We start from the raw sequence: 16,212 nt of genomic DNA, 5'->3' as shown, positions 1-16,212 counted from the left end.
GCTCTAGACCTGCATGCGCCAGTTTAGCATTATTGCATCTAAACCATAACAGGTTCTGTGCATTTCAGTGCATCGCCAGGATTTACTTCAGCTTCTGTTTTATAGAGTTCTGATTATTTTTCATGGCTGTGTATGTTAAAAGGCCTTTATCCCACATTAGTTTATTCAGACATACTCCATGCCTGTGTGCTGTACTTCACTATTCCTTCTTTTAATGTCAATATTTATCAGTTTTATCTTAAAATGGATGGTTTTGCCAACTGTGTTTTCAAAGCCTTTTTGTCCCTAGTTTGCCATCACAAAAATGTAAATATTCAAAAAGCCAGTTAAAAACATTTTAACCACTTCAGCACCATGACGTCCGCACATAGGTCAAATGAAAACCCTCACACAGTACCATGCCTACGTCAAGTTTCTGTCAGTGGCTTCTTTGTCTGCCGTTTCAGGTTTCGTTCGTTTAGAGCTTCCAGTGTACCTGTGCGGGTCTAGAAGTCTTGTGTATATTCCGACAATCCATTCACCTAGGGCTGGGCGATATGACTTAAAAATAATATCTCGGTATTTTTAGAAGTTTGGGCGATACACGATATATATCTCTATTTCTTGTTTTCATCCAATCAAGCCACAAAATAAGACCAAAAACATTCAAACTACAAGTATTTCGTTAATCCTTCAATAAGCAAAACTAACAAATACTACATGCAGGCTGTCATGGTAAATATATGCAGAATGCAACACATTACAGTGCAAGTGGTGTGTGATTACTATTACGTGTGTTATGTTGTTATGGGATATATAAATTATATCTATATATCTATCTATATATATATATATATATATATATATATATATATATATATATATACACACACACACATATACATAACTTTAAAAGCTGACGTTACAATAGTTTTAATAAATCTTAAATGCGGGGTTCCTTATCCCAGGGATTTTATATAGAACAATTATGCATATTATATTAGGATGGTACAGCAGCTCCCGTCTAAAAACAGTCCATATTCACAGATGTCTCGAAAATTATTTATTAGAGAAAGTGAACATCATAATGCTTACGCGTTTCGACTTATCTTCCTCAGAGCACATATATACATATACACAGTATGATTTACTGCCACATAACCACAATAACACAAGTAACAGTGATCACGCAACACATGCGTTGTAAGGTGCAGATTAAGGTAGATTTAGCACAGCCGGGTTTACAGTGGCGCATTAACATCTGCTAGACAGAGACATTTCTTTCTGACTGTCGTCTCGATTCTGCTTACAAGTACAGCACACGTTAATACAAAATAGTTATATTAATAATAATACAACTGTTGAACCACTTCACCATCTTAATAAAAATAAAACGATACTTTCTGCATGTGTTTGCATTGCTTTCCAATTGATTAAAATGCAAACAAACGTTATTATTAATGTTATACAAATTATATCAGTCTAAATTAGCGGGGGTGGGGGGTGCTGGCAGATCGAGTTTAGCCCGGCGACGAGAGCGGGGCGGACCGTGTGCGCTTGCGCATTAAAGTGTCTCTTGCTTGTGTTGGTTATTGTGTCTCTTCTCTCTCCTCTTGTCTGTCTGTTTCTGAGGCTCAATTCTTGCCGCATCCAGCACGTGTGGAAGAACCGGGAAGAACACAAAGCGTCCTAATGACGAAAAATACTGCCTAAAGATTGCAGTTTGCGACACTACGATATAAACGATATAGCATAATATGAAACGATAGACCTTTTTCTATCGTCATACGATATATATCGTCATATCGCACAGCCCTACATTCACCTTTTACCACTATATACACTGAGTTTTATATTATTATTGTTAGTTGTACTTGTTTAGTTTTAGTTATGTAATTTTTTGAAAAAGCTATACAGTGCTGTGACATAATGCATTCATAACAGTGCTGAATGGAAGGCAATGAAGCAGAGTCTGCGCAGCCAGATCCATCACAATGCTGCGCAGATCCCGGTAGCAGTCTTCCAAGTTTATTGTAATGAACATTTCAATAAATGGCACAGAGCATGCCAGTGATGGCACAGGGTTTGATAGTGATTTGAGTTTTAGTTGATAATTACTGTTCATTGTTTATTATAGCGTTTCAGTGTATTGTTCATTATGTTCATGAGTTCCAGTGTGTTGCGTATCATCTGTATTTGTGTTTCAGTGTTTCGTTTAATTGTGTTTTATTGTATTGTTTATTGTTTTTATTATTACAAAAGTTAGGGATTTATTTTAATGTATAATATTGTAAACTAAAGTTATTTATATTGCATTGGCGTTGTTTTCTTTGTTCTCTTTACTGAACATGGATATGTAGTACACGGGAGCGTAAATGGTTAATGGAAAACTATTTTGGTTCATTATGTTTTTGTATTTCATTCATCATATATTTACATTTTTAACCATTTCAGACATTATTATCATTATTTTCAAAAGCTGGTACCTGGGAAGGGTTTTTAATCTGGAGTTGAAGTGGTTAATACTTTCGAAACAAAATGTAAAAAAGCCCCAAACGTCCTCAAATATACCATCAATGTGTGCTATATTTTGTGGGAAAGGCAGTCAACAAGCCATTGTGCAAGAAACCTGCAGTAGTTTGGCAGGTTTTCCTTTAATCGTGTGGTTACAATCTATAAACAGTTAATTCTTTGTATGATTGTAACATATCTGTTGGGTACAAATGACTTCCTTTAAATCGTTTTCTAATTAGGACAGGTTTGTTTTGTGTGTGTGTGTGTGTGTGTGTGTGTGTGTGTGTGTGTGTGTGTGTGTGTGTGTGTGTTGATTGTGGAATTATAATGCAGGCAATTATTCATAGTTAACAGGCTTTCTTGCTTGTTACCAAAATGAAGCTTCCCTACCTTATGAATAAGTCAAGTTTTTTTTTTGCCTTTTAATTTTAATAACTTGGCACCAAAAAGTGTTTTCACTTCACACATGCAAAAATGATTTATGACTGGTTTATTTTATTTTTGGGGAGTGTACAGGAGGGAAAAGATTTTTAATCTGTTGCTTGAAAACAAAGCCAGCCTTTTACTGCGGCTCACCTGCCAAATGGCCCAGAAACGCACGATGGCAGATGGCAGCCTCTCCGTGTGAATGGATGATTGATACTCTGGGTCATGGAGCTGTCACACACGGGCTCCCAGGTGAACACAGTCCCTCTGCTCCCCCCACCAGTGTGCCGCTGTGCTCTGGGGACTGCCAGGGATGAATAGGCCCTAGTCAAGTGTAATGGAGTCCCAGGCTACAGTTGCAGGTGAAGGCCTTGTTTCTCTCCTCTCTCTCGCCTCCTCTCGCTGTTGGGCAGAGACAGGAAAACAAAGTGTAGCGTTTTCATTGCCAGGGGCGGTGGAGGGGAAAATTATCTATGATGATATCTCCCACTGCCATCTGTTGAAAAGCAGAGCGGCGATGAACGCAGACTGATTAAGCTGTGGCCTACCTGTCGCGCTGAGCCGTGGGCAATATAGGCAAATCCGGAGGGGGGGGTGGCGGGGAATTAAACATTTTTGTGTTGGCATACAACAGTGCCTGTGTTTCACATATCGCTCTTCACTTGCAGCAGCTTTCCCCATCTCGGTGGTCTGTGGTCATGTTCTAGGTTTTGTATCGAGCTATAATGCACACTGCCAGCTTAGTTTCATCACTGACTTCAGCAGGGCTTTCTCCAGAGCTGCCCCTCCTTGAATGAGACCAGGACACCTGCCTCGTTGTGAAAAGGCAGTTTTTCCCGAGGAAGGAGCCCTGCGGTTAATGCTGCTCCCTTGCTGTCCTCCCCAGGCACGTGGAGGCGCGCACGTTCTACTCCTACGTCCTCCAGCGACTGCCTACGGTGCGGCGGGCGGGAAAGCCACAGCAGGGCACTGTAACCCTGGTCGCCAATGCCACTAACCAGGAGTGGAGGGAGTTCAACAGGTAAGGAGCAGGACAGAGCTCGGACACACAGTGAAGTCTGTGGGCAGCACAGAAAACCGCTGTAGTTAAGATGCCCCCTTAGTCCTCCATACCCTGGGTGAGGGACGTTACACACAGCACCTTCAAACATTCAAAGTCAAAGTGTTCGTTTAGAGGAGCTGCTGTTTTTCTCTTCTATCTTTAATTCAACCTACTGGGAGGTTGCAGCCTTTCCACAGCTTTGTCTCCTTTTCACTGGAAATAGGAAATAAATGTATCCCTGTTCAAAGAAGCCCCCGTCACAGTCTCTATATGGACTCCCCTCCAGCAGCGTGCTCAACAGACAGAGCTGTGTATTAAACTTGGATTGGCTTTAGTTGTTTTTGTTCTTCCATTTCTGGTCTGTAACACAGTACTGCCATGTGCAGATAACCATGTATTTCTTGGAAAATGAGTAAACGTGGGGTTTGCAGGTCTCGGTGTGTTGTGTGGAGGTGCTGTGACACGGGGGTGAACAGTTTGGGTCCTGAGATTCTCACGGCACCTCAGCTCTTCACTGTGAATCTCATTATTGACCCCCCAGTTGATAAGATGCTGTGGTTTAAGTGAGCCCTGCTGTAGAGAGGCGCGCAGTGAGCTGTGCTGTGTTGGCAGGAGGCGGGTGTACATGGCAGACCTGGAGTCGGCGCTGCACTACTCCCTGCGCATGGAGGTGGCCGGACACCCCCAGATCAGCACAGATTCCCTGCAGGCCCTCAAGCGATACATCTCTGTCCTGGCCAAGGTGAGTGGAGACCCAGCGCTGGAGAGCAGGGCCTGGAATGACCTTCTAGGCTCCTGAGAACAGGATCCTCTTATGATGACGTATTGTTTCAAAGCCCACGAGTGAAATGTAAGCAGCTGGACTCACACAGCTACAACCAGGCTAATTATGTTCGTTATTCATACAGTGTTAGCCTGAGTCTGCAGATCATGAGTTAAAGAGCTGTATAAGACACTGATTGTGGAGCAAAACAATTTGAAACCACTTGAGCGGTTTTCACTTCACACTTGCAAACATGACCTAAGAAAGAAGGGCAGACCATGGAAAAAAAGAATTGGGTTTGCATACAAGCATCTTTGCCATCTGCGCAGTTCACAGCTTAAGACACTAGTGTATCATACTGTTTCTTGTAATAACTTGCACTTCTCATTGATCCAGTCCTGAGACCCCCCAACCCTGCTTTCTAGCGCCTCACTGTCAGACAGAGGTCTAGACAGTAAAACTTAGACCTACCCACGAAATGCAAAGAACACATCTGTTCCCTGTCACTTTCATTTATTTCTAGAAGTCGCTTTCTACTATTTAATAAGCAAAATGCAATAGGGTACAACTTCATAATTTGAGATTTGCCGGTGGGACTTCTAATTCGGCCTAGCCTTAAATGTGATTGTGTTGACTGAAGGCCGAAAGCTTTTTGGATCTTGGAGAGCATCCTTTTGTTGTGCTTTTCAGACTGGGTGGAAATGCTGATTTGATCAACCACAGTGTAGATGTAAATCTGGGGCTCTAGAAGATTGTTATTCGTATCTTCTTGGCTATTGGCTTTTCTGCCCAGTATAGTGTCACGGATTGCAAAACATTTGAATTGTCTGTATTGGGTGAGTTTGAGTCTTGCCGGTGTAGCTGTTGAGAGTGACCACCAGAGGGAGACAGCATGCTTTCACTAGCTACTGACTGGCACATTTGTCTGTTTTGCTATTTATTTTTGGCTGAATATTATGATAATTTGCTTGAAGATCCTTAGCCTGCCTTGATGATCTATATAATCACCCCCTAACAAAAGCAGCTTTGGCCCCTAGTAAACGTACTTTGTTTGTGAAATGGCCATTGGTCATTTGTACTCAGTTATATTATGGCATTTTGCTCCCAGCTTAGCGGTTTTGTTTCTACCTCTTGGCTGGGAGGTGTGCGCTAATCTGTGTCCTACCAGTGGCTTCGATTATTATGAAAGGAAATTGGCAGATAAACATTTTCTAAATGAATGTAGTTGCTATATAATCAGAAATCATAATGCTACAAAAACCTTTGAGACAATTCTGTGGTGAAAATTTGTAAAAACAATAATTTTATAATCTAAAATAAGTGGAATCACAATTGTAGTCATACAGAGGAATGGAATGAGAGTCCAAAGTTTACAACCCCCTGTCCTCAGTTGAACGAGCTGACGGTTCTCTCTGCACCCAATCGATGTTCAACAAACTAAATCATTCTCCACAACCGTTTCCAGTGAAGGAAGTTACTGATTTCGTTTACAGCTGAATGTCTGTATGTATGTATGTTACAGGTTTCATATGCACAGAAGAGTAGTGCTAATCAGTAGTTTGCTCAGCCAGATTAGTTTTCATTTTAATAATACAAAATCGAAAATCCACTATTGATTTAGACTGGGTTTATTAGCATGTTCATTTCTCTCCTCCCCCGCCTCCCAGTCTTGATTACAGTGCATATGTGTAGACCACAAACAGGTATGTTTTTAATTAGGCTCAGGACATTGACCTCTCCAGGCTCTTCCCTATTGGCTCCACACAACCGCCCCTCCTCCCACTTCCATCTCCATGATTGTCATGAACTCTCTCGGGAGGGGGTTTAGGCCGTCCCCCCCATTATCTCCAGTTTGTCCTGTCAATATCTCTGCTCCCTGTGGAACTTTTAACTGTCCGGCTGGCTGGCTTCACCGTGGGCTTCAGGGACTCCAGCTACTCATAGTATCGACGCGTGTCCGAGATTTCAATTAGACGCACGGCCTGTCTAAACAAAGGATGTTTAGCCCCGTCACGGAGTGTATTTAGCAGAGGACACGAGAGCTGGGAGTCTAGCCAGGCGGGACACCAGTGAATACAGACACACAGGCCAATGCTCTGGCTCACCGGGAGCTGCTGATGTTCGAGTCAGTCTGTAATGATTCGGCAGGGACGTCACTGTTGTGGGTGAACCCTGTTTGGAAACTCAGGACAAGAAATAGAATATCATCATGTTAAAACCTGTACTCCATTGCAATCAGAGCCAAATTATAATCAGTTTAAGCCACTGTTTGTGTTGGAGGAAGATTTACACAGCATGCTATAGTGTTTGTTTGAGAGGTTTGTGGAAGGGGGTTTCTGGGCCTGAGGATTAATTTCCTTGTTAACTCTTGGTGCAAAGAGGTTTTAATTGATATTGAGTCATTATACCGACACACAATGCAATACCACTTCTGTATGATTGGGGTGTATTCCCAAAACAGGTTTTAGATAATAGAGCAACCATTGCAATTGCCTCAGTCCTCTAGAACAGGAAACACTGCTGTCGTTTCTCACCTTGTACGGACAGCAAATTGTGTGAGCACTAAAACATGCAAATCTGTACTACCTAATCTCGAAGGCAGTATACAGTATAATCTCTAGATGAAACCTAGAACCAGAGGGCTTCTATTTACTAACTTCTAAATATTACATTAATGTCACATTACTTGAATTGGATTAATTGAATAATTAAGCACGTAAGCTGTCACTAACTCGGGTGATGGAATACAGTTCAATTTGAAAATCTCCATCCCCAGAAGCAGTTGATCTCTGGTGGGAGTCTGTGGTTTTCATGAGGTGTCTCATTGTACTGGATGCATGTTAATGTGCTGGATAAACTGTCGAGCTCTCCAAGAAGGGACAAAAGCTAGTCCGCGTTCTTCCAAAAATGATCTGCCAATCAACACCAGTGCCTGAATCACTGCACTGAAGACCAACTCAGATTGCCTGGGATCACCATATTTCCTTATCTGCGACAGCATTTGACCGGACACTTTCCCTTTACCAATTCTGTGTTCGTGTCGTATGAAACCTGACTTGAAAATGTAGTTAAAAAGAAAGGGATTATTTGCTTAAATGTTGTAATGTCCTTCTTCTGTCTCTCTCTAGTTAGTGTTTGCACCTTAATATGCAGCTGGATTTATCATGTGTACTTTCACAAGACACTGTGCTCGAGACTCATAAAGTCGAAAATCAGTTTCAGGATTAGAGGCCCTGTCTTGGTGTAAAGCAGCATTACAAAGGTTTTAGGATTAGTGCCCTGCTTTTTCTGGAGGAGGAGGAGGAGAAAAACTTCCAAAGGAGACCAGATTAAAGCATAGAATGATCTTGCTTTGCATTTTGGTATGCATATTTTTAGAATTGTTTGGACTTTCTCCATTTTATTATTTAACTGATTTTATTTATTTTTTTTCAATCATATGTCTGTATTGCAGTGTGCGGTGTGTAGGGGACTGCCGGTCTTGCGCTCCACTATATGCTGCCAGATGTGTGCCAGGCCTCTGGAATGAGAGACTCCTGTGCAGCAGGAGGAAGGGCCCCTGCCCTGCTGGCTTGTTAACCAGCTTTCTGCTCAGTGGCATGTATATTATTCCCCAAGGCCACATGAGGCGGGATTAAAAAGGGCTTCCCCGAGCCAGCCGACAGATGCATTCTCTTTTGAACGGCTCTCAAAGGAGGCTGTGGTTTCTCAAGTGCTGATACTAATCGGATTTAAGATGACATATTGCCGAGGTGAAGTGGATTGTCGTGGTCCTCTGAGGCATGCGAGTCTGTGGCAGAGAAGGCAAGTGCAAGAGCTTGAGTGAGAGAGAGAGGGGAGAGATGGGCAACATTTAGAGCTGAGCAGAGAAGAGAAGGGCAATGCTGAGGATGCAGCAAGAATCAAAGAAACTGGCTTTATTTTTTATTTTTTTAATGTACTGTTTGAAATTGTTTTAAATGGGCCCGGCCATTCGGTCACATTCTCTCAAACCCAGGGGATGGTCTGAGATCCCTGTTTAGCAGCGCTGGGCAGATTATTGATGACAAACAGACGGTTGCTATTCAGCTTTGAATCTAGCTATACTAGACTGTAATTTCTTTCCGTTATTGCTGTATAACTGTTGTGTGAAGCTGTGCTCAGATACAATAAAAATACGTACAATGTCGTGGCTATAAAAGACCAGATCAAAACTCTTTCTAAATAGGTTTTAAGGTATGTGTGTATTTGCAATTCTACATTCCTCATGGTCACAAGTACAAAGCCCATACACCGTCTCATGATGAAATTTGGCAACCCGTCTGAAAAGGACCTGCTGTTATGGTGAATGACCCTCTGCCTCCTTGCTGACAAGACGACAGTTCTGCATGGATACTGGATAGTGATTTAAACAACATTGGTCAAAGTGGCCATTTAGATTTCTGCAGCCAGTCTTTGCCAGAGACTTGACACTGACCCTAAAGTTTATGGTTGAAAATTAGTTTATTTGTTTCTGTTCCTATAAACTCACAATAACAGTTGTCTCTACCCTGCTTCTGAGCCCTTATCCTTCAGGTACTGTTGGTCTGCGGCTAAAGATCACCTTAAGCTTGACTTAATTAAGTCCTTGATTGGTTCAATTAAATGACCGAGAGCTGGCTTAGAATGAGAACCAGAAATCCTTCTCTTGTCTGGAGCCCGAGTTTTCCCTGCCACTCTTACATAATACATGTATTCAATTGTGTGTTGTTGTTTAACCCTTGAGAACCCAATGTGAAGAGGTTGTGATTGTTGGGGCATATTTGGCCAGAGCTTGAGTGACCAAGGCAGCTCAGCTTGCAGATGTTTCACGAGCAATGGTGTCTAAAGTGATGTTGGTACTGAACTCTGAGGGAAGTGCACACTCCTGGATCGTGATACCGGTGCATTAATACAAAATTCAAGGCAAAACAACCACAACAAACTGACGAGGGAACATGTGATGCCAGCCTAAAGAAGTCCTGAGCCCTGATTGCTTGTTTCCAGCAGTGAAGGGTTCTGGTGGTGGTTGTTGTCCAGGCATGGTTTGGGTGCACTCATTCCCTCAGAAGGCAAAGTCATTGCTAATTGCTACTTATTGTAGTCCCTCCAGGAATCTGTGATTCCGCGATCGTGGAAATAGCGTTGGAACAAAAACTAAAGTTAGAAATGTAATCGGTTAAACAGAGGAGATGGGAGACACGGGAGTTCACAGATCTTCAGGAGGATGGCAGCTGTATTGAATTTATAACATATATTGAAGTTATATTGTACTATCTATAACGAAGTCCTAGACCAAACAATGAAGTCAACAATTGATGATCATCTCAAATCAAATCAAATCAGCACACATAGCGAAAGTCCTGTAGCGCTCTTCCTCCCAGCCTGAACTAATTTTAAAAACGCAGTCCTTGATAACTACCAGACAAAAAACGGTGGCTTCTCAAGAGCGAGAAAAGGTAGATAACGTGCCCTGCATATGCACAAACACACAGATCTGCATCCCCTGTTGCAGCATTTCCTTCCTCCCAGGAGGGGTGTCTTCCAGAATGACAATGCACCAATCCACACAGCATGTATGGTCATCCGATGATTTGATGAGCAGGACACTGATGTTATCCATATGTTATGGTCTTCTCAGTCACCAGCTCTGCACCCAATCAACCATATTCTGGAATGATGCCTGAGACCGCATTTTCCACTTCCATCACCAGGCGTGAGTTGATTGCCTTGCCCGATGAAGACTGGTGCCACTATGCCATGGCGCATGGCGGCCCAACACCCCATTAAGTCACTTTACATTGGTGTTTCCATGTTTTTGTCCACTACTTAAAACAGAAATCTTATGTTTTGCATTTAACTGCTGTCTGTAAAATGTATGGTAGATCAATGGCTTCTTCAAGTGTAATGGGATGACCAATTCATTTGGACAGATTTTATTTATTTTCTTTTGCTGTAAGGGGTGCTTTGGTCTACAGTCACAGATATAAGATGGAAATAACATCCCATTGCATAACCTCTTCAGCCAGAGTTTATAACCTGCAGGCTTCTGTCAATCTGCCAACACCAAGTGCAGGATATTTAGTGCTGGTGATCGTGTTCTGAGAAGATTTGAATGGAACTACGTGTCGTGTTCAAAAAAAGGTGTTTTATTTGTGGTTCAGTTTCATCAGTATAATTTGAACAGCCAGGAATGAATCCACTTGCTACGCAGTGAGGATATTGTGGGGGTGCACACATGTGGTCCTAAAGGTCTGCAATGTCTTCAGGTTTTCATTCCAGCTGAGCTCTTAACTACCTTATTCAAATCGTTATTGGCTTACCCAGATCTGTTTAACAGCTGTGCCCAGTTCTTATAAGGCGTTCACGATTTAGAGACTCCTGTTTAATTGATTCGAACCAATCAGCTGCCACCTAGCGCTCTGAACATGGTTTAATGGATCGCCCTGTGAATGTGATGAATTCACCCAAGGCCGACTGTGGAAAAACACAACGGATGGCAGGAGCAAATTTTCTTCATGAGAGTATTTCACCCCATTTCAGTCCTTGTTATGCATAACAGCACTTTAATTTTGACCAGCCTCTACAAGACTTTTCATTGAGAAGCCAAACCACTTTTTGCCACTGTCAATAAACAGTTTGGAAATGAGCAGGAGCAGTTTTTATTCTGGTTTGTACAGATTTAAGAAGTAGAAGTTATTCTATATATTTCTTTATTGATATTAAAATTACATAAAATGATTATCAGTACAATGGAGTTTTCAAAACTGTAGAAGTATTGTTAGTAGGAATTGAACAAAACCAGATACCACCATTTCTGATACTGAGTATTTGAACGGAAGCTGATTAAGAACTTTACAGCAGTATCTATTGATCTAACTGTGTTCAGTTATGAACAAATCTTCATAAAAAAAATATGAATGGAATTATGACCAGAGTTGCCACGGAGAAGACAAAATCCTGTTCTCTTGTAGCTTGTGGTCTTTTTTGCTCTCGGCTCAGTGATTAAAATGCCCCAAAGGAGCTCCTTTGAGGAACAAACTGCAGCCGTGTTTTTGGTGAAGGTTACTCTGAAGTGTTAAAAGGTGCTAATATGATACAGCCAAACAGAAAAATCACAGAAACTTGACTGACACACTCTTACCAACACACAAGGATATACAACCATCATTTCAGAAACTGAGAGAGTTGATCTTGAAGCCAGGACATTTCTACAAACCAAACTATGTATGTATATGCAGGTATGTATAATATCTAATTGAATAATTTTGTTTTTCACGATTGTACAAATACTGGGGCGTGTTCACTTGAAAGAAACAGCAAAGCTTTTTAAGGACACCTGTCAGTGAGGACGCTTCGTGACTACAGGCTGTTACACACCTTCCTGCAGTCTGATCTTGGGCTTTATGTTTTGGGTTTAGTCCTGCAATACAGTGATTGAGGTTTCCATGGCAGCGCTCTGTTGTTCTCACCCTTCCCTTACTGTTCAGTGAAGTCAAAAGAAGCAGGAGATTAAATTTTAGCTTGCCTGACTTGATCCTGCTCTTTCTGGTATTTTTGGGCTCTCCTTTGGCATTCATTCTATTACAGCCGTTCAGTCAAGATTGGAGGTTGACTTTAAATATAGAAGCAATTATTCCATTCCTTAATACCTCGTTTCCTTCACCCACTAATGGTTGCTGTCAGCACTTTCTTCAGGAAGTAGTAACAATCCTTTGAAGACTTCTGAGTTACATTTCGGTAAAAAAGCCAAAACAAAAATGATGTAATAAAGTAAAATGAAGCACTGCTAGCTGATGCCTCCTTATTCTCCACATAACTTTCATTTCTGCTTTTAAATTGGTTATTAAATTTAAATGAAGTGTATTTTTTAACATTATACACTTCTTACTCACAGACATACAGCCTTTATCAATCTGTCTTGTCTTCATGGCAGTTTACCTATCTACTGTATTCGTATGTATAGGACTTGGATGCTGTGTGTTATCAAGAATAAGGTTACAACTTTTGGACATCTTTGCTCCTGTTCTCTTACCGAGTAAGAAGTGTGCAGACCCACAGTAACCGTATCGATCTTTTGCCGCACCATCCAGATTGTGTAACGTGCAAGCTTCCTGAAATGTGACGGCCACAACTAGAATCACCATGAACAAATTGATTTTTATATGAAAAATATTTTAACCTAAGCCAAAGAAAACCAGTGCATATTTGTTCTGTCCTTTTACCACAAAAGTTTATCTTCAGTGGACGTGCACTCATGGCCAGTCATGCTTTGAGGAAATGACTAGTATAACCCTTGGTACTCTGTTAAGATCAGACGGTGTGGCCCCATTATGTACACATTATGTTAAAATAGTTTTTGTGCATTTTTACTGAGAACATGTTACAAAGACTCTTTAGGCCAGGAACAGAAGTGACCAGGTGTGTGTTGTGTCGCTCTCTCAGTATTTCCCTGGGCGGCCCATTGTCATGAACCTGCTGCGATACCTGGATTCCTGGCTGCAGGGCATCACGGAGCCGGAGATCTCCTACAGCTCTCTGCTGGATGTGCTGGACAACAAAATGGAGGTGAGAAAACTGATGACTTTTATTTCAATAGTGCTTTTCAGACCAAAAGATCCCAATGTAATTGACAGGTAGGACATTTCTATCCTCCACCATCCACTGGTGGCTTTGCCTTGTTTTGGTTTGGTTTGGTTTGGTTTTCAGCTGACCCAGCATTTGCTGGATGGAGAGCCACCAAGCCCTCTGCTGCCAGAGAGGAAAGACAATGAGTCTGTGATCAGCTAAGGTTAGAAAATTGGCCCTGCCAGATGTTCCAGGTGCACTTTGGGACATTTCTTATGATGACATCTTTAGATCTATAAGCTACCAGCACAAAGCATGCAAGCTGGTCCAAAGTACCTATTGTGTTTTAATATTTCTTCTGTTCTTCCATATTCATGTGAAAGTATGTTCTTTCTTAATTTTCCTGCTGTCTTTGGCCTCTCGGATAATGTCCTTTAAGGTTGCACTTTTCTCCACCATCTTCAATCAAACAAACTTGGAGCAACAGAAAAGCTGACTGCCTGTCATTTATGAAGTTACATTTAGGAATATGGTCAGGAAAGCTTTCAGTTTTTGCTCGACAGCATTGCAAAAATGCACTGGTGTTTTTCCATCTCCAAAGAAATTCTTGCTAATTTTTCAAATTATTTATGTGTAGAAAAAGAAAAACCATCCGTTATATTTTGCTCGATTTTTCCAATTTAAAAGTGCTCCAACAATGTGCAGAGCAGGGCTTCAGGATCATGGAATAATAACGTCCCCAGTAAACACAATCCCAATAGAAACAGTCAGTTAGTACAATCATTAACTTGGAGCTGCACAATCAATGAATATCAGAATTAACTAAGTCCCTTAAGGAAACGCATCTGAGTGGAGTTGAGTGCAGCAGTTAATATGCAAGCTTTCAGTTTGTTGTGCTGTCGATGCTGACAAATGTAGCTGGTTCAAAGAACAGTCTTGAAATTCATAAGATATTTGACCAGCTGGTAAAAAAGGAGTAATACTGAGAAACGCTGTTTCCAGTTCTAAGCCTTTTATGAGGGGGAGGATTACCTAAATTATCTGGGTTATGTAGCTACATAGTGTCTGGTGTTTCAAAGCAACTGGTTTGAGATCAAATATTATTTTCTCCTTCAGAAAACTGTGGACTCTTTCAGGAGTTGAATAATCTTTACTCCAGTGGTTTAGGCCAGGGGTCTCCAAACCAGGCCCTGGAGAGGCCCAGCCCAATCCTTTTCTTAGGTCACCCTACAATTGTTAATTTATGATGACCTGGAAACATTTAATTACAGTCAATCAAGTAATTGAGAGAGCAGTTGGAATCAACCTTAAGCACCACAGCTCCCCTTATTTACTAAGTGATTTGCTTGACTGATCAATAATTAACAGCCTTTAAGAACTTAGATTGGGGCTCTCTATGACCAGGGTTGGAGACGGCTCTCCTAGGTTCTGGACGTTACTAGTAGCTGGGGGAACAGGATCATTGGTGAACAGCCCTGTGTCACTTGTAAGCTTCCCTGAGCACCGGTGTGTCTCCTAGGTTCCCCGTGCTGCTCTGCCCAGTGAGGTGAAGTGGGTGGGCTGTCAGGGGTCCCAGCCACAGTTCAGGGGCTACCCCTGCTCTGTGTGGACCCTCTTCCACGTGCTCACAGTGCAGGCTACAGCCAACAGGACCGCTAAATCAGGTATGGTAGCTGTCTGCCTTTCTTAATTTATTTTTTTAAACAGAATACGTTATTTTTTCCTTTAGTTCTCCTCAAATTTTGCAGCATGTTAATTGGTTACATCCCACATGCCTGTACAACAAATGTCGTGTGTCCACAAGCAAATTCACACTGGAGGTACCTGGGTGAAAACAAACTAATAACCAATAAATTATTGAAAGTTAATTTATTCAGAATATTTTTGTCAGTCTATTGCATTTTAATGCTGCCCTTTTAAGGAATATAAAAGGAATTTTGCAGAGTATATTTTCGATGTTGAAATGCAACACATCTGGCTTTTTAGCAACACATTGTTGCTGTCCTTACACATGTGATGTCCTTGATTTGAATTGTGTATCCCCTCTCTGTAACAAATTGAAGTACCATATCGCAAACCTGGCACTGATATCTTCTGTAAATTTCACATCTGCACATTTGTCAGTTGTCGCCTGCAAAGGGCAAACTGGCTGAGCAGTCCCCCATGCTGTTCACTGTTCACACTCCTCCACGGCTAATTGCTGGTGCGATCCAAGAGCTGAAAGACCTTCAGAAAAGACTCTGGGTATCTAGTCCTGTGTGCCGAAGGGATGTGGAAATGAAGCTTTGATACAAAGACCCCCAGTCTTCAACATCCAAGTGCCAGTCACTGAAGTTGCTGCCGTGTATCAGAGGTCTTGCTCTGTAAGCTGTCAGCTGGAAGAAGTGGAGACGCCTCCAGTGTGCCTTAGCCAGGCTTTCTCTGACATTCAGTAAAAAGAGGTTTAATTTTCTAAAGTGCCACCAACCTCTCATGATGGCCCTGTAGCTAAACACAAGTGTGTGTGTGTGTGTGTGGAGGAGTGGTGTTGAGGGTTTAGCTATAAATTGGCTATAAATGCTTAATCTTGATTAAACAAGAAAATTTAGATATAAGAATGCTTACAGCTGCTCAGATTGTAAGGAAAATCCCTTTTTTTTTTTTTTTTTTGGCTACTGGAAAAGTAATTTGTTTAGGATGGGTAAAAGGGATTTGGTTAGATTAGTGGAATTTGAGCAGTTAATGAAGGATGCAGCTGACAGTGGCTCTGCTCCTCCCCCTCGTGGGGTTAATCCCAGGGTTTAGGGGCCATCATGTGACCTGCAGATGGGCTGCCAGCAATGTCCATCTGTCCACCATGGCCCCTGGATTATTTCAGCCATGTTATCTGACCAGCAAGATCCTCCATAAACTGGACTGTAAAACCCCCAAATGCCAAAAAAAA

General features: G+C 41.8%; 1 protein-coding gene across 1 annotated transcript in view; it reads left to right on the top strand.

The window, feature by feature from the left end:
* qsox1 (quiescin Q6 sulfhydryl oxidase 1) overlaps positions 1-16,212 on the top strand; it is a 38,289-nt gene that overhangs the window by 9,995 nt on the left and 12,082 nt on the right. The window contains exons 7-10 of the mRNA XM_066692630.1: positions 3,806-3,940; positions 4,574-4,703; positions 13,167-13,289; positions 14,809-14,953. Coding sequence (XP_066548727.1) covers positions 3,806-3,940; positions 4,574-4,703; positions 13,167-13,289; positions 14,809-14,953 — 533 coding nt within the window. The remainder of the gene's footprint in view (positions 1-3,805; positions 3,941-4,573; positions 4,704-13,166; positions 13,290-14,808; positions 14,954-16,212) is intronic.

This window comes from Amia ocellicauda, chromosome 19, assembly GCF_036373705.1.
Source record: "Amia ocellicauda isolate fAmiCal2 chromosome 19, fAmiCal2.hap1, whole genome shotgun sequence".
NCBI lineage: Eukaryota > Metazoa > Chordata > Actinopteri > Amiiformes > Amiidae > Amia > Amia ocellicauda.
This window is presented reverse-complemented; position numbering and strand designations above follow the sequence as displayed.